Here is a 19,102-nt window from a genome sequence, read left to right as displayed (position 1 = left end):
GTTTGCAGATGCTATTACTGGCTCTCACAATTAAAAGAAAAAACATATGCAATTACTATATATAATATTATTTTTCAAAATGCTGTGTAAATATGTACCTTATTAAGGTGAATTAAAATGCAGCCTTATTAATATTAGTAAAACGTTCGGATGTTAAACGCACTATTTACGCATGGCTGGGAGCAGGTGTAGATTTCTTTCGTACCAACTAACATTTGGAAAATACTAATATTTTAATGAATCCGAAAATTTACGCCAGAACCACTTTACACACGATTTACACACAAATTCGTTCTGCTCGTGTTTCATGAATGAGACCCAATATGTAATCAAGTAATCCATAATAAAGTAACTGTAGTCTGATTATGAGTATTTTAAAAAGTAGTTTACTTTAATTACAAGTACTTCATTTTTTGAATCTGATTACGTAATCAAGATTACATGTAATCTGTTACTACCCAGCTCTGTTTGTAGTACATTTTGTTTTCTGTATAGGTTTAAGAAGTGAATGTGCTGGCAATGTAATTTAATGAAATGTTTCAATGAAACGATATACAAGACTTTCGGGAATGTGCTCTGGTCAAGCTCAGGCACTCAAGTGCAATTTATGATTATTTACACTGTGGCAAGAAAGTCATCAAGATATAAAAAAAATATTCATTTCATTGCAAGTTCCAGTAAATTTATCTAACTTGAAAGTTTTTTTTTTTTTGTTTGTTTGTTTGTTTGTTTTAATGGGACTGACTAATACCACACAACTATTATATTGATTATTTTTAACTTTTTCAAATAACCAAAATAAAAAAGGGAACCTAATTAAATATTATAAAACAATATAATAACACAATGAATGTATACAAAGTGGAAAAATCTTTGAAACAGATGAAAGTCAACAAGAACAACCCAACTATAAAGAACAACAATAAACACCATAGTAAATACAAAAATCCAAATGGCTGTTTGAAAACAATTATTATTTTTTCAGACCAATGCACACACTTTTGTACATTTTCCAATTTTCCATTAAACTGTTTAAAGGTGCTCTAAGTGATCCTGGGCGAAGTAACTTCCTGTTGACGTTCGAAGTGTTGTCAAACAAAACCGAGGCTAGCTAGACCCTCCCTCCTCCTCCTCATCCCCTCCCCTCCGTGCTTCCTGAAACAGTTATGAACGCGCATTTTAAAATCATTCTTGTTGGTTATTGGCTGGAGCATGTTTATTATGATTTGTGGTCCAGGCTGCACAAGTTTGTTTTTGTTGCCATTTTCGGAGCTTGTGGTGACTACAGAGACCGCGTTTTTTACAGTGTGTAAAGCTAGCGGATAGTGAGGAGATGTTTGCTGTATGTGACAAAAAATGTTTTGGCCTAAAAACGCGTGAGATCACTTAGAGCATATTGGAGCTTAATGGAAAAGAAGCTAATGTGCATTCTAAAAAAAATCTAAACAATTCAGGTAATAAGTTGCTTAGAATCATCCAGTATTTTGAAATGGCCACAATAACAGTACCATTCATTGCCACGTTCATTACTGCAATATATCATATTACCGAATACTGGCAAATGTCTGTTTGTGAAATTATAAAAAGGAAGTTAATATGATTTGATCTTTAAGAATTATAATTGTAATTTTTTTTTATCCAACAAATATGGTGGGACATGAAAATGTACTGTACAGTATAACAGGAGTGACCCATGAGGTAACAGCTGGTGTTTTCACATAAAGGCATCCATGTTTCAGTTGACCTCACAGGACTCAAAGAGCCAGATGCAGCATTCAGAACAGAATGAATTCCTCATCTGGCAGACTGAGGTCAAACTAGTACTGTTTCTACACCCAGTGAGCTGTAAACATGCAGTTTTAAAAGGTAGTCAACTTGATTAAGATGCATTTAAAAATGCCTAATTTCAAGCAAGAGATATGTTGATAGAAAAAAGAAGAAATAAAATTATTTATTCTTTTTAAATGCAGACATGCTGAATATCACAACACTGATGATGTATGTGTGATTAGTTTACTGTTCTTTGCAATAATTTGTCAATTGAAACTTCACTGTGTGCAAGAGCGCTCTGCTGGTGATAGCTGGGATTGCTATGCACAATTTTATGTAATGTTAACTTTGAAAAACACTGAACAGTGTTTGTGCTTACATGTTGTGTAGGGCGTGTGAAACTTGACATTTATTCCATTTGATCCGGGCATTTCTTGTTCTACAGACATAACATATCATTTTACAGTTTTCCCTTTGTTTTTTGGATCAGCCCTAACTGCTAAATTCAAAGTTTCCAAGTTGTAGGAAAAAGAAAATATTACAGTTAATTACAGGCTCACTCTACCATAACTGTTTTTTATTCAAGAAACAAATGAAATTGCAGTACATTCTGTTAATTTATTATTAATCTGTTAATTAGGATTGATTAATCTCAATGAACTGTCCCCACCTCTACTTAAAGTTTGTCTCAGTCAGAGACCCCAGAAAGTCAAAATTAAGTTTGTTAGCTTTTAAATCATAAATGAGTAGATGTGCTGTTCAAAATAAATACATTTGGACATTTTCATTAGGGGAACTGACTTCATACATTTGCATTACAAATGACTTTGGGACCAAGAAAAATGAAACCGGCTCTAGCATTACTTTTCAATTGGTTTGATATTTTTTATGTATTGCAGTTATATTCTTACATATTTAATTGTGGCTTAATTGTCCTAATACTCTTGGGTGCTTTGTGTAAGAGTAATAGTATCAGCGCTGTGCTCACTGCCACTTGTAGTCATTGGAAGCGACTATATCAATTATTCACCTCAACTCACTGGCATGCACATATGTTTTGTTGCCTTCATCTCCAATTGACAGATGCGACAGGTCAATTCAATTGCTGTTTGTTTTGGTGTGTCTTTTCAGATATCTCACTGCATGTACAATGAATAGATTGACAGTGTTTTTGATCTTCTTTTCTAGGTTACAATCATCCAGCCTTAATGAAAGTGATGACCAATCCAAATAATATAGTGAGTCCTGATCTGACTATAAAATCTGTGTGTTTTTTTGTTTGTATGTGTGTGTGTCTATTTATAGATTGTATAATGAGAATTAGATTTGCAGTGATCTGTCAAACAGAGTTTTAAAGGTGTAGTGCACAGAGCTGCTTTTCAGTGTCAGAGTCTGTAGGTTGTTGTTGTTGTTTTTGTTTTGAAAGAAGTCATATTCACCAAGGCTGCATTTATTTGATCAGTAATACAGTGATTTTCAGTACAGTAAACCGTAATATTGTGAAATATCATTACAGTTAAAAATAATTCCCTTTTTATATTTTAAAATGTGATTTATTCCTGTAGTGGTAAAGCTGAATTTTCAGTGTCAAATTTGCTACCATTCACAAGTGTCCACAAGTTCTATACATTTATGAATGGTAGTGTATACACACTTAAAGGTTTAGTTCACCCAAAAATTCTGTCATTTATTACTCACCCTCATGTCGTTTCACACCCGTAAGACCTTCGTTAATCTTCAGAACACAAATTAAGATATTTTAGTTGAAATCCGATGGCTCCATGAGGCTTCCATAGGGAACAATGACATTTCCTCTCTCAAGATCCATTAATGTACTAAAAACATCGGTTCATGTGAGGACAGTGGTTCAATATTAATATTATAAAGCGACAAGAATATTTTTGGAGTGCCAAAAACACAAAATAATGACTTATTTAGTGATGGCCGATTTAAAAAAACTGCTTCAGGAAGCATCGGAGCACAAATGAATCAGTGTATCGAATCATGATTCAGATCGCGTGTCAAACTGCCAACGGCTGAAATCACGTGACTTTGGCGCTCTGAACAGCAGGTTCGACACTGATTCATTTGTGCTCCGAAGCTTCCTGAAGCAGTGTTTTGAAATCGGCCATCACTAAATAAGTCGTTATTTAGTTGTTGTTGTTTTTTGGCGCTCCAAATATATTCCCGTCGCTTTATAATATTAATATTGAACCACTGTACTCACATGAACTGATTTAAATATGTTTTTAGTACATTTATGGATCTTGAGAGAGGAAATGTCATTGCTCCCTATGGAGGCCTCACGGAGCCATCGGATTTCAACTAAAATATCTTAATTTGTGTTCCGAAGATTAATGAAGGTCTTAGAGGTGTGGAACGACATGAGGGTGAGTAATAAATGACAGAAATTTCATTTTTGGGTGAACTAACCCTTTAACATTTACTTTTTCAAGTTGAATATTTTTACAAAATAATGAAATTCTTATAGTCACTGTGCCCTTTAGTGAATCCTTTTTTGTGTGAATTTTTTGTTTTCAGAGTGCATTTGTCAACCGGCCGGCACTTGGTATTCTGCCACCTGAGAACTTTCCAGACAAACTGGTCGAGAGCCTGCTGTCGGTGAGTGTTGTTGGATTTGAAGAAACACAAGCAAGGCATTTCTTGAAAGACCAGTGTTTCGACAAACTTCTACAAAAGCTATGCTAAAATGTCTCAGACATTATTGCTGATAATGCCCACAATGAATGGTTCAGAAAGAAGAGAGTAAAGATTGTGTTTTACGCAAGGGTTAGATTGTCTGGATCTGCTCCAATAATGAGGCAACTGCAACCTTTCACATGAAGAACAGAACGTTTTTGGCAGTTGTAAAAAAGCCCTTTGGAATTTTCTTAATTTTGATAACGCCCTTTGCAGATATTGCTCTGAATCTAATACATAACTGCACTCTTTTTCACATTGGCCAGAAGTGGCTTGCTGTTTATTGTAGAGGTGCCAGTGTGGAGTGCTGTGAATGACTCTTTCTTCAACATCAGATTGCCCCCAGTGGAATGACGCGAGTACAAACCATGGCCTGCGGTTCCTGCTCCAATGAAAATGCTTTTAAGTCCATGTTTATCTGGTACAGAGTGAGTGGACTTTCCTCAGTATGTTTCTGCTCGACTCACACAAAACAAATTTGCTTTATATAGGTGTAAATTGGTTGTATTTCGGTGCAAGCTTAAATCTGTTAAAGATACTGGAAAAGAAAGCTTAAAGCGGTTAAATATACTGATTTAAATTAATTACTTTATATTAGGGCTATCAGTTTATGCAGGTAATCATAAGAAAATATGATGTATTTGCAGAAAAACATTCCTGACTGGTATGTAAATTCCATATTAACTTGAATGGACTCTTAGTCAGTGCTTAAATAGATAGAATATGAAAATTAATAGCTCTTGAATCATCTGATATCTAATACTTCTATTTAATGCTTTCAGAATAAGGAGAGAGGATACTCCAACCCCTCTGAGGAGGAAGTCAGCACTTGCATGATCAACCAGGTTAGAGGATAAACACTGTGAAAGACACTTTATGAATTCTGGCCCCCAAAATCACAATTTTGAATGCACACACTATTGTCTTTCCTCTCTCTCTCAGAGTCCTGGATGCCCAGATTTGAGCATCTTGTCTTTTATGGGAGCTTTCCATGGGAGAACTTTGGGTAAGTGCTTGAAAATTATCTGTTGTTTTATGAGAATATAATTGAAAGATGTGTCTGCTGAGAGTACACTATGAGCAGATTTGACCTAGCCTGCATGTATTTGCCTTACATTTGTTTGCCTTTGCAGCTATTTGTATCATATGACTTCATTTGACCAAAACAAAGACATCTGGCTGTTTTGTTTTAACTGGTATTAATGTGTGTGGTGTTGGATTACAGGTTGCCTGGCTACAACACATTCTAAAGCCATTCACAAGTTGGATATACCATCCTTCGACTGGCCTATCGCACCTTTCCCTAAGCTGCAGTACCCTTTGGAGGAGTTTGTAAGGGAGAACGCCCAGGAAGAGGCCCGCTGCCTGGAGGAGGTCAGCGATCTCTCCTTCATGTATTCACAAAAAAACTTTTCTCCACATACTAATTAAAGGAATATTTTGGGTTCGGTACAAGTTAATCTCAGTCAACAGCATTTGTGGGTTTTCCCATCTTTTCTTCCAAAAAAGCAAAAATGTACATTACACTGAGGTACTTGCAATAGAAGTGAATGAGGCCAATCCATAAATTTTAAAATATTCACTGTTTCGTAAACAAAACGTAAACAATAAACGCGTTAAAGGGTTAGTTCACCCAAAAATTAAAATTCTGTCATTTATTACTCACCCTCATGTCGTTTCACACCCGTAAGACCTTCGTTCATCTTCAGAACACAAATTAAGATATTTTAGTTGAAATCCGATGGCTCAGTGAGGCCTCCATAGGGAGTAATGTCACTTTCTCTGTCAAGATCCATAAAGGTACTAAAAACATATTTAAATCAGTTCATGTGAGTACAGTGGTTCAATATTAATATTGTAAAGCGACGAGAATATTTTTGGTGCGGCAAAAAAAACAAAATAACGACTTATTTAGTGATTTCAGATTTTATTTAGACCGATTTCAAAACACTGCTTCAGAAAGCATTGGAGCATAAATGAATCAGCATATCGAATCATTAATCTGTCTCAATCTTAATTTGTATTCCGAAGATTAACGAAGGTTTTACAGGTGGGTAAGTGAAACGAAGAAACGATATGAGGGTAAGTAATAAATGACAGAATTTTCATTTTTGGGTGAACTAACCCTTTAACATGATTTTAGTGTGGAAAAAGATGTTTACTAACTTCTGTGTAAAGTTTTAAAGGTTGTCAGCATGAAAACAGATCAGCATAAACCCTAAACCCTTAAAACGACTGTATAAATAAGTATTTAAACAGCTTTAAGTTGCGTTTGCTCGCAAAAATTTCATGGATGATTTTTAGTCATTTCAATAGGAATAAACGCGAAGGAATAAAATGTTTTGCCTAATGCAAAATTTCCAATGTTTCGTCCTTACTAGAAATTCCTGATTGCATGGATTCCATTTGAAATTTTGCAGAGCAATGGTAAATAGTACAAAAATATAAGCTTCACATTTCTCCTTCAAGAATTGTCCCTATTCACTTCTGTTGTTAGTGTCTCACTGTAGCCTTGCTTTTTACAGTTTTTTTTTTTTTTTTTTTAATCAACATTATGCCAAAAATGCTTTCAACTAAACTTATGTTGAACCTAGAATATTACAGAAATATTTTATTTGCCAACTATCTGACACTAGATATCCATTAGGAACATAACATTTTGGATGGAGTGTGGCATAGTTTACTAAAAACAGATGGTAATCATTATGTTACAATGGACTGACTGCAAAGTGTTACACAGTTCTTAACATACAAGGAAGATAAAGGTAAAGCAAGCATTGTGTACGTTTAAACTTGTCTGTATGTCAGGTTGAGGATCTCATCGTGAAGTGGAGGCAGAAGGGCAAACCGGTCGCTGGCATCGTTATCGAGCCCATCCAGGCAGAGGGAGGGGACAACCACGCCTCACCTGACTTCTTCATCAAATTGCGAAATATTGCACGCAAGGTGAAACGCTTTTTTCCAAGCTAACTGTTCTATAATGTTGTTTTCCTCCATACTCATCCTTTCTTACTGGATCTGTGCTTTGAAGTCATTTCAGATAGACACTCCAGTTATAAATGGCTAAAGTGAGACCCTTTGTACGGTCTAATAAAAAAGACACTCACGACTCAGTTCTTTTTATCTGCTCTAAATTGAGTCCTTCTGAAGGAGATAAGGCAGAAGACAAAAGGGAATTATTTAATAAGGCTGCTTTATGCAGAGAAAAGAGTGTGATGAAGTCCATGCTCACTCTGAAAAACTCAGGAAGTGTTCACTTCAAATGGAGCATAGCAAAGCGCAGCGGCTGTGTCCGGCGGGTGTTGTATGCAGTTTTATGCAGGCTGACAAGATGGGTTTTGACAGAGAGTGAGCTGACAGATGTTTATCTGTGTCTGGTTCTTTCAGCATGGCTGTGCTTTCCACGTGGATGAGGTGCAGACAGGTGGAGGAGCAACAGGCAAGTTCTGGGCTCATGAGCATTGGGGTCTGGACGACCCTGCTGATATTGTTTCCTTCAGCAAGAAGATGCTGACAGGAGGATACTACCACAGGGATGAACTGCAAGCAGACAAAGTAAGAGCTGTCATTTTTTCCCCAAATGTCCCCTCTTGCAAAATCGTTAATCCCATTCCCAGTAATTGTTCCAACTGGCTGCTTTATCGTTTTTGTTAATGAGTCATCGTTGATGAGTTCTGTCAGTTTCGCAATCTTTGTTTGTCTAAAAATGATTGCATGTCCTTGGATGAGGTTCAAAGCTGTATGGAATTGAGCAATCATGCCCCCTACTGTTCAAAACATGTTTCTTTCTGTAAAGTGACCTCCAATGGTGCAGTTTTATCTAAATTCTAAGCCACAAAAAAATAAAAAATCTTGGACTACTTTAAGTTAAATGGCTAGAAAGACCAAATTACATAACTCATTGAATTAAAGAGCATCTAAACAAAATACTTTTATTAATACACATAATAAAACATTATAAAATAATAAATAAGTGTAATTTCTTATTTATTAGTAAAAATAACTTCAAATGAGCTTTATTGTCCTTCCGCTACAAAGGAATGAATATACAAAGGAACATACAAAGGAATGAAATGTCATGCCTCACAGGACAATGGTGCTACATATGTAAAAATATATAAACATATACAGACATATAAATGTATAACACATAAAAACATAAATATATAACCTATATAAATCTCCACTTAACTATATAAAGTAAACATATAACCAGGGTTTGACATTAACACCCGCCAAATGCAGGTGGTTTTCAGCAGTGGCGTGTAACACAGTCACTCCTACTAGCCACTTTGGCAGGTTGCATTTTATATATAATATAATACATTTGTCAATTGTAGTCTTTTAAAAATGCATCTGAAATAATAGCCTAAACTGAAAATAAAGTGTAATGTAGTGTTGTCAAAAATATAAAATCTATATATATATATATATATATATATATATATATATATTATATTATATTATATTATATTATATTATATTATATTATATTATATTATATAAAATATATATCTTAAATGCTTCCAATACTCATATTCCACAGAATAGATACACAAAACCAGCTGCTCTTTCTCCCTCCCTCATCTCTCTGACAGCAAGTTGACACACAAACCAGCCTCCACTCACTCACTCGTTTTATTTACTACGGATGTATATTGTTAGTGTTACTTGGCTTGAATTTCGGTATGGAATTGCGTATCATTTTTCTCATTCCCATAGATTTTGTGCTCACGCACAAGTGCGCACACGTAAAACCACCTCTCAGTACTAAATTGAGTTTTAGGACCGAGTACATTTACTACATTCAATTTTGGGGTCAGTATGAACATTCTCTTTTTGATCTATTATTCTTATATTGAAAGTGTCATTACATTCTGTACTGTTTGCTGGTTTCATTCTATCAGCCTTCAGAACAGAAATCTTCTGGAGCGTACAGTTAAAGTTTGTTAGAAAATGATTGGACTTCCTATTAGGACTCTTTCCATTATAAGTGAACAGCAAATGCTGAAGTTGGCTGGTAGGATTTTACACGACTCGTCACACGTCTTGTTTTCTGTGTTTGAGTGGCCCCCCTTCAGGGCGATGACTCGATGTTGTAGGACACAAAGGAGGAAGGCAACCTTCGTTCCTAAAGTGGTGCAGCTTCTAAATTCTTAATCTTTTCTGACCCCCAGGCTTTCCATGTTGTGATTTACATAATTATTTTTTAAAAAAAGTTATATTTTTATAGGGTTTAGATTTGCTGTGTTATTTATTTAATGTGTTGTGTTTTTGACGCATATTTTATGTTGCTCTGCGTGACCTTGTGATTTGCCCTTCGGTGATAAATAACGTTTTTGAAACTTACCATAAAGACTTAGAGGGCAGGTGAACATATACATGTTATTTATTCCAAAAAGTATAAACAGATGGTAGTGAGCTACAATGTTTTATGTTTGGTTGTATGGAAAAGTTCTGTGGCATAGGCCCCGTCCTAATCCCAAATCCTGAGGATTTGGCTGATGATGCCTGAAGATGAAGGACAGTGCCAACCTGATGGTGGTGGGGAGGATGGAGGGGAACGTCAGCGTTATCAACTGCGAATGTGAAACAGAGAATTCAGTGCTCATTTATACCAGTTGTCAAGCAGTGATTGGCCAGACTTATTATTATGAATGATGATGTGACATTAAGTCTTCCTGGAAGAACTTGTGCCAGCGCTTTCATTTCTTTTTTTTTGCTGCTTATTGCGCTTAAACAGTCAAATACGCACCAAATAATGTCAAAATGCCAGTCTTCACAAGTATTCAAGTAAACAGTGAATGACCGTAGGCAAGGCAAGGCAAGGCAATTTTATTTGTATAGCACATTTCATACACAATGGTAATTCAAAGTGCTTTACATAAAGAAGAAGAATAAAAATGGAACATAAGGAATAGAAATAACATTAAAAACAGAGAATTTTGCTATCTTGATGGAAGATCTAAACGGATCTGTCTATCAGAGCGGATCTAAATGGATCTTCCTCACACGACAGAACCGCTGCCTAGCAAAGTTTCAATCTCCCCTTTTGCCAAGACACCTCAAAATGTGCCACACAGCCATAATCCCCCTTCCGGAGATATCTTATCTATTCAAAGCAGTTCAAATTTTCCCCTTTTGGAAAGTGTCCTGACTGTAATCCAGAGATATCTTAACCATGCACCATAGCTCAAATTTCCTCATGGTTTGTTCCCTTATCCAAATTTACCAAATTTTAACCACTGGTGTCAAAAGTATTCACATTCATTACTCAAGTAGAAGTATAGATACTAGGGTTTAAAAATACTTCTGTAGAAGTTGAAGTATCAACTCAAGCTTTTTACTCAAGTAAAAGTATAAAAGTACTAGTTTCAAAACTACTTAAAGTATAAAAGTAAAAGTAATGTAGGGGAAAAAATGCCATTAAGGACAAAAGCTTAGGCCGTGCCACAGGGGCCTATTGTGTACTCCACCTCCTCAAAAAAACATTTTTCTAAAGGCCATAATGACCATAATGTTATATTAAAATGTTAATGTTGAAAAATTTGGGATGCACTAGGCTACCCGTTTCAGCCGCATATATGTCCATTGAAAATGAACGCATTTTAGTACAATGCAAATACATTAAAGCACCATATATGTGTACTACTGACCATTAACATGGGTTTCATGGAGTGGAAGATATCATGACTAGTTGCCTATAAGTATTCTAATGGTGCAAAAAGTCAAAATTCAGAGGCATTAATAACCTTTATTGGAATGTAAATGTACATCCAAGCTTAACTGCAGAAATTTGTGAGGGCAACGGACAAGAAAAATGCGGGTAGTTTTGGTGTACCCAGGGCAGGCTTAGTAACAATCAGGGCTTGACATTAACACCTGCCAGCTGTTTCAGTTCACACCGCACCAACAAACGCCAGCAAACTCTCTGTTGGAGTTTGTTGGATAGGTGTTGGCGTTGGTCGGAGTCTGTTTACCCGACTGAACATGTTTAAAGGTGCCATCGAATGTTTTTTTACAAGATGTAATATAAGTCTAAGGTGTCCCCTGAATGTGTCTGTGAAGTTTCAGCTCAAAATACTCCATAGATTTTTTTTAATTAATTTTTTTAACTACCTATTTTGGGGCATCATTAAATATGAGCCGATTTATGCTACTGCCCCTTTAATTCTCATGCTCTCTGCCCCCAAGTGTTTAAAAATGAAAATAACGACGGCTCTTGTCTCCGTGAATACAGTAAGAAACGATGGTAACTTTAACCACATTTAACAGTACATTAGCAACATGCTAACAAAACATTTAGAAATACAGTTTACAAATATCACTAAAAATATGATGTTATCATGAATCATGTCAGTTATTATTGTTCCATCTGCCATTTTTCTCTATTGTTCTTGCTTGCTTACCTAGTCTGATGGTTCGGTTGTGCTGCTCCAGACGTTAATGCCTGCCCTTGTCTAATGCCTTTCATAATGTTGGGAACATGGGCGGGCATATGCAAATATTGGGGCGTACACCCCGACTGTTACGTGACAGTGGGTGTTATGTTGAGATTCGCCTGTTCTTCGGAGGTCTTTTAAACAAATGAGATTTATATAAGAAGGAGGAAACAATGGAGTTTGAGACTCACTGTATGTCATTTCCATGTACTGAACTCTTGTTATTTAACTATGCCAAGATAAATTCAATTTTTGAATCTAGGGCACCTTTAATCGGCGTTTGTTTGGTCGTCTGAGCATCCAACAAACTCTGACGTAATCTGACCTGTTAACGAACCGTTGCCATGACGACGAGGCAAGCCCCCTTTAAAGACAGCTGTTTGATCGCGCCTGCGCCTCACGCGCACACAACAAAGCACTGGAAACGTGACATCGCAGCTTGTTCGTTATGAAAAATAAAATACAGTTTTAAAAAAAAACATATAAAAGGTACAATAGTCTGTAGTGCAATCCGTGCCATTCAGCAAGAGCACTGCTCCACTTCACTGAAAGAGAGAGGTATACCATGAGAGAAATGCAGGTTTACCTTAAGTTTCGTTTTAAATTAATTTGTTTTGGCTTGTTTAGTTACATGGTTGTATATGACTATGTGTCACATAAATAAAAGGGTCGCGCTTAAAAAAATAAAAAAAAAAGTTTAAAAACCGGTATACGATTTAAACGTCTCTCAATCGAACTAACATTACGTTACCTAGCTTAATTTGCAGAGGACGAAGAGAAAGCACCCGTTTGATAGCCTAAATGAGCCAGTAGTGTAGAAATAATAACTTATAAGAAATCATCTTTTTTGAGTAATGCCCCCAACACTGACTATTACTGCGTTCACGTCACCTCGTATTTACCGGAATCTTGACATGACAACACGTGACGTTATATTCGGAGCTGTTCACGTCCTTTTGGTCCTTGGACTAGGAATTATGCGTTTCCATGACACCACTATCAACACCTAAATGAATCTACAGCGGTCAGGTGGAACATGTGGGAGATCTCAGAAAACTCCCAGCTTACAAGCTGTAATTACGATCTCTACGAGGACGTGAACGCTTTTTACAAGCTCGAATCTCGTAACTACAGGAATTACAAGGCCGCGTGAACGCACCTTTTAGTCCTCCTTGCTGGAGTGTGACGTGATTTGATGTGCAGGTGTGATGGATTACGTACAAACCAATAGGGTGTCAGAATGGTACGTTATATGTTTTATCTTCTCATCCAACCACAATCAAATTCACTCTATCCAGATGGCGCGATTTATCTGGATAGTTTTTTTTTTTTTTAAAGCCGGAATGAAAACAAGCCGAAATGAAATAAGAGTAACGAGGCTATTTTTAAAATGTAAGGAGTAGAAAGTACAGATAATTGCGTGAAAATGTAAGGAGTAGAAGTAAAAAGTAAGCTGAAAAATAATTACTCCAGTAAAGTATAGATACCCGAAATTTCTACTTAAGTAAGGTAACGAAGTATTTGTACTTCGTTACTTGACACCTCTGATTTTAACTAATCACTTTCTTCCTAATTCTCCCAGCTCTTTTAACCAGACAGCAATATCTAAATAACAAGATGATAAATAAAAGATATAAAATACATTAAAAATTAAATAAAAAAAAAAAGTTAAAAAAAATAAAAAGATAATACATACAAAATAAAATGCAAACAGTTCGGACATAGCACAGTGCTCAATCAGCAAATGCATAGATAAAAAGATGTGTTTTGAGTCTGGATTTGAATGTGGCTACTGTTGGAGCACACCTGATCTCTTCTGGAAGCTGGTTCCAGCTGCGGCTGGCGTAACAGCTAAAAGAAGACTCTCCTTGCTTTGAGTGAACCCTTGGTATTTCTCTTGGTATACTGATGTGATGCTATTGATCTGAGTGATCTGTTTATATTCTATGAGCATATCTGCAATGTATTGAGGTCCTAGGCCATTGAGTGATTAATAAACAAGCAACAGTACTTTAAAATCAATTCTAAATGCAACTGGAAGCCAGTGCAAGGACCTGAGGACTGGTGTGATGTGTTCATGTTTTCGGGTTCTGCTCAGAATCCTGGCAGCAGCGTTCTGTACGAGCTGCAGCTGTCTTATGGTCTTTTTGCGAAGTCCAGTGAGGAGCCCATTACAATAATCCACCCTGCTGGTGATGAAAGCATGAACAAGTTTCTCTAAGTCTGGAGACAAAGCATCTAATTCTTGCAATATTTTTGAGATGATTATATGCTCATTTAGTTATTGTCTTTACATGGCTACTGAAACTCAGGTCTGACTCCAAAATCAGACCAAGATTCCTGACTTGATTTTTAGTTGTTTGACCCCTAGAGTGAAGGTACGTGTTCACTTTGAGAACTTCCTCTTTGTTTCCAAATGCAATGACTTCAGTTTTGTCTTTGTTTAACTGAAGGAAGTTTAGGCACATCCAATTTTTAATTTCATCAATGCATTGGCACAGGGAGTCAATGGGGCTGTAGTCGTTAGGTCGTAAACAGTTGAGAAGGAAAATGCATGTGTAACAGTATAATGGATCTGTGTGTCAGATCTTAAAGTGACAGCAGCCTAATATATGCTGCCAATATATGAGGAAATATTAAAAATATCTATATGGCAGTTTTTCCCCATGGTATTGATGTCAAAATTGTGGCCAGTGAAAATGCTGAGTAGCTGGTAACTTTGGAAAACTACTAGCCACAGTGGCTGGTGAGCAAAAAAGTTAATTTCTTATTGCTGCATAATCTATATAAACATATACTTTACATAAAACTTTAGATATTAAACTGTGATACACAGAAGACATTTAGGGCAAAAACAAAGAACGTGCAAGATGAAATAAAAATTACAGTGTCCAGTGTCCAGAAAAATTAAAGTGACCAGTGCACATAGGGAGACACGAGAGTATTAACAATTATTATTATTATTACTATAGCAATACATTTTAAATTATGAAAGAATTTCTTATTTATAAATAAATTATCATTATTATTATTTTTTTTTATTATTATTAAATATCTTTTTAATTTTTGGTGTACTTGTGTCTAAGTGTGATTTAAAAAAAAAAACATAAATAGTTTGACAAGATTTCTCTTTTGCCTATAGATAAAACTAAATTTTTGGTTGCATGACATGGCTTGATTGAGAGAAGAACACATTAGTTACACAAGTAAGCTGTAAACTGACATGACTGTTTGCACATCAGCCCTACAGAATCTTCAACACCTGGATGGGAGACCCCTCAAAGAATCTGTTCTTATCAGAGGTGCTTAATGTGATCAGAAGAGAGAACCTTCTGGAAGAGGTGACGCGCTCAGGGAAGGCTCTGATGCAGGGCCTTTACGCACTGCAGGTACAGCCATCTTCATTTATATCCTTACATGACTGATTCCTCACATCACGAAAGGCTTTAAAACCTTTAATGGTTCTATTATGACGTTCATTGTTCATCTGAGGGGCGGCTTAATAACTCCTGCTGCCGGAGAGAGAACTTGAGCCTGTAATCGATCTTAGCAGCGTAATGACTGTTTGTTTTGAAGCTGTGGATTTATGTTACTTTCCACATTGTGAGCTGTGCATTTGTTTTAATGTCTTGCTGCTTCTCCTCATGTAGAACCAGTACCCTCATATCCTGAGTAGCGCCCGTGGCCAGGGTACATTCTGTGCCATAGATGCCTGCGATGATACCACACGCAACATTATCATGATGAAGGCCAGGAACAAAGGTAAGCAGTGGCCACCTTAGCCATCGCACACAAGGTTCAAAATCAACTTTATTTTTCCTGTCTTTGTTGAGAGAATTCAAAGAAACTGTAAATACAGTTGAGGCTGGTACATTTTTTATATGAAAAGAAGACATGCGCATAACACCTTGATGCGCAACGATAAACTCTTGATGACTTTGCATCAAGAGTGGATGTGATTGGACAACTGGACTAACCAGTGGACTTATTTCCTTGCACAGAATCTCAAATGTTGGTTTGATCATTCTTAAATGTCTGAGATTTAGTCTTTCATCAGAATGATTTGCGTTCCAAACACCAGCCATACGAACACAAGATAACATGACAGTATTTATAGCTTTTCATCTGTGCGCTCTGAGACGCAAGCATTTATGATCGAGAGGAAAAAAGCCACAGTTCCTTCCCCGATTACAGCAACTTATATTTTTATTACAGATATTATCTAATATGCAATTTGCATTAATAATATTATTAACTATTTTTATTGTTGTTGTTGTAATTACAAATTGAGTATTAGATAATTAATATACAGCAATATGCTGCTGCGAACTTACTCTAAAAAATAAAACATTGGTTCAACAAAAAAAAATATTTTAACGTTTTCCACAAGAATTTTTTACTTAAGCCAATTGGGAGAATTACATTAATTCAGAGCAATATTTTGAGTTGATCCAACATAATGTTTTAAGTAAGGTGAAGACGCTTTTTGGACACAATAAAACGCATTTCTAAGTAACATGAACTTAATAATTGTCAACATGAATGCAACTATTTAAGTTGATCCAACATAATGCTTTAAGTAAGGTGAAGACGCTTTTTGGACACAATAAAACACATTTCTAAGTAAAATGAACTTAATAATTGTCAACCAAGCACTGCTTGTCACAATGATGGTAAATCTCCAAAAACAACATTAATAGAAACTCTTCTAAATTAGCATAACAAAACACTAATTACTGCTAAATCTCCCTTACCATTAATCTTGTGCAAAAAACATTATGTAACACTTAATTTTAGCATTTACTCTTTTAAACTATGACAAGTCATGATAGTATATCGAATCAATAGGCATAATTTGTGTCATCCAAGCTCAATAAAATAACAATTACAAGTAAAAAGTCTAACAGCATTTCAGAACTTGATTTTTTTTATTTCATAACAATATATATAAGTAATGACTAAAGGTCCCCTGAATTAGTTTTTAGAGTGTACATGGTGCGAACAAGGTCTAAAATTAACATTGTTGTTATTATTACATTTATAAAATACAACAAAATAATAACAACAACAGTTGTTAATTTTAGACACTGTCTGCACAAGATGCAGAAGTTTTATGCTCTCTAAAATAAAAATCTTCTGTTTATCTGACCAGGTGTGTTTTTGGGTTCCTGTGGAGAAAGGTCCATCCGTTTCCGCCCCGCTCTTGTCTTCAAGGAGTACCATGTCCATCAGCTCCTGAACATCCTGAACGACGTTCTGGCTGAGCATAAATAGAGTTCTGGCTGCCAGGTCGGCCTTGATTATGAAACATATAGGGGTCCAAGCCCACTCAAGGGTTTATACCAGCCTGTCACAATTAATTGATCACCGTCTTTCTCTCTCTTTCCATCCGCTCTCTTCCTGTCATGTCTAATTAAGAAGTATAAAAATCTGTTTTCTATCTCTTTTTATTTAGCTGATGCAGATTTTGGCCTGCTGCTACATTGCCTTTTTTTTTTTTTTTTTGATCTGAAGGAGTATACAGGAATTATCCCAGTAGTATTGCCCCCAATTCAGCATCACTCAAACAATATATTAAAACAAAAAAATCTCTAGCTGATGTTGCAACTTCGTTTGTGAACAGTAAGGTCATTCAAGACCAGAAAGTTTCACAAAAAGTCCTTTGATTGAAAGTCAGTTGAATAAAGCAATATAGAGACTTCAGAGTACAGGATTGCAATATTTCTTATTTCCCTGTATACGTCAAATAAAAACAGTCCAGGTCTGAGCTTTTGGAAGTTAACATGAAAAGATGAGTGGTCACTGTGTATGACATTAAAACTACATGAAAGTAGTTACTACTGTCTTATTAATTATATCATTTGAGCTAAAATAGAACTATTTTAGAATCTATAAAGAAATGGCTGCACTAGAAATGTCTAGTTTGTAATTTTGCATGACGACAGATTGAATTTTCAGAGTACCTGAATATTACGGTCCTCTCTGAATTGAAAGCATGTGTGAAAGATAAGTCGTGGAAGCATTGTTGGAATGATTGCGTCTCGAGGCGCTGGAGAGAGCTGATGGAAAGCTGGAAAAAGTGAGAAGGTACAGAGAACTATAGAGCCTCTATTCCCATTTAAACAGGATGTCTGTTGAGATGCCAATAACCACAGGATGCCAATAACCTTCAAGCAATCAGAAAGTCCCTTTTATTGAGGTGGCTGTTTTACTGTAATATTCCTCAATCATAAAGAGCCATTGTCGTTACTGTGATGCGAAGCCTCTGATTTGAATCCCAGTGAGATGAACAGAATGATGCCAGCACAAAACATTTAAAGCACAACCTGCTGTGGTAATGTGAGGGCTGATATTTGCAGCATTAACAGGATTTCATAATTGACACTGAAAGATATATATTTTAACAGCCGAACATCTACCTGATAGAACAGAAATCCGTCAGAACACATTTTAAAAGCACAAGCTTGGGGCCGCTCAGCTTAGCGTCCATTCTCTGCTCAGGTGAACATGATCCCCTCATGTTTCTTATTACAGGCCATGTAATAAAAAGGTATGTGGTAGATAACATCTACAAGGTCATCTTTACTTAATGGCTATCACAGCCTATAAATGGTTATCATCCTTGGGGTGATTCTCCTGTTCCAGTTGCTCCAAGCTGAAAGAGTGAACATCCCTTCAGCTTGGTTTATTTCAGTCCTTTACTTTTTAAATAAACCCCAGTATGTACTTAACGTAGTGAGATTATGCAATGCTCATTGTGTAAGCTTTGTTAGTGAAGACCACGTTTACAGCCGAATCAATCAAGTTCCTTATTTAACTGACATTAACTCTTCAAATATAAATGTATAAAATCACAAACTCTCGAACAGTGTTATTCCTTCGTGATATTGTGTCCCATGTCAGTGTAATGTAGAAATGTTTTGGATGCCTTTTAAATGTTCCTTTTTAATGTTGTGGACAGGCGGCAACAGTGACTCGAGATGTAAAAGCTGTGTCTGTTTGTACTCGGCAAAGTTAGTATTTAATTGAGAAATGTGTATTGTTGATACCCATATTAACAAGCTGCAAATTGTTTACACTGTTATGTAGTAAAATTAGAAAAATATTGAGATAATTTCTACATTAAACCTTAATGTTGTCCGAGGAAGTTATAAAATAAATGACAATTTGAATATTTTATTGTCTTTCTT

At 36.0% G+C, this 19,102-nt stretch overlaps 1 protein-coding gene across 2 annotated transcripts in view; it reads left to right on the top strand.

Annotated features, from left to right (window-relative positions):
- Positions 1-19,080, top strand: part of abat (4-aminobutyrate aminotransferase) — a 34,553-nt gene extending 15,473 nt beyond the window's left edge. The window contains exons 6-16 of one of the 2 annotated variants that reach the window (XM_067381884.1): positions 2,959-3,008; positions 4,312-4,392; positions 4,806-4,898; positions 5,253-5,315; positions 5,413-5,476; positions 5,696-5,844; positions 7,279-7,416; positions 7,858-8,025; positions 15,155-15,301; positions 15,563-15,674; positions 17,065-19,080. In XM_067381884.1, coding sequence (XP_067237985.1) covers positions 2,959-3,008; positions 4,312-4,392; positions 4,806-4,898; positions 5,253-5,315; positions 5,413-5,476; positions 5,696-5,844; positions 7,279-7,416; positions 7,858-8,025; positions 15,155-15,301; positions 15,563-15,674; positions 17,065-17,186 — 1,187 coding nt within the window. In that variant the 3' untranslated portion in view covers positions 17,187-19,080. The remainder of the gene's footprint in view (positions 1-2,958; positions 3,009-4,311; positions 4,393-4,805; positions 4,899-5,252; positions 5,316-5,412; positions 5,477-5,695; positions 5,845-7,278; positions 7,417-7,857; positions 8,026-15,154; positions 15,302-15,562; positions 15,675-17,064) is intronic. The other variant, XM_067381883.1, reaches the window with a different exon arrangement.
- Positions 19,081-19,102: the final 22 nt, after the last annotated feature.

The sequence above is a fragment of the Chanodichthys erythropterus genome, chromosome 3, assembly GCF_024489055.1.
Source record: "Chanodichthys erythropterus isolate Z2021 chromosome 3, ASM2448905v1, whole genome shotgun sequence".
Taxonomy (NCBI): domain Eukaryota; kingdom Metazoa; phylum Chordata; class Actinopteri; order Cypriniformes; family Xenocyprididae; genus Chanodichthys; species Chanodichthys erythropterus.
Note: the sequence above shows the minus strand (reverse complement) of the source record. Positions and strands in the feature narration are given on the sequence as shown.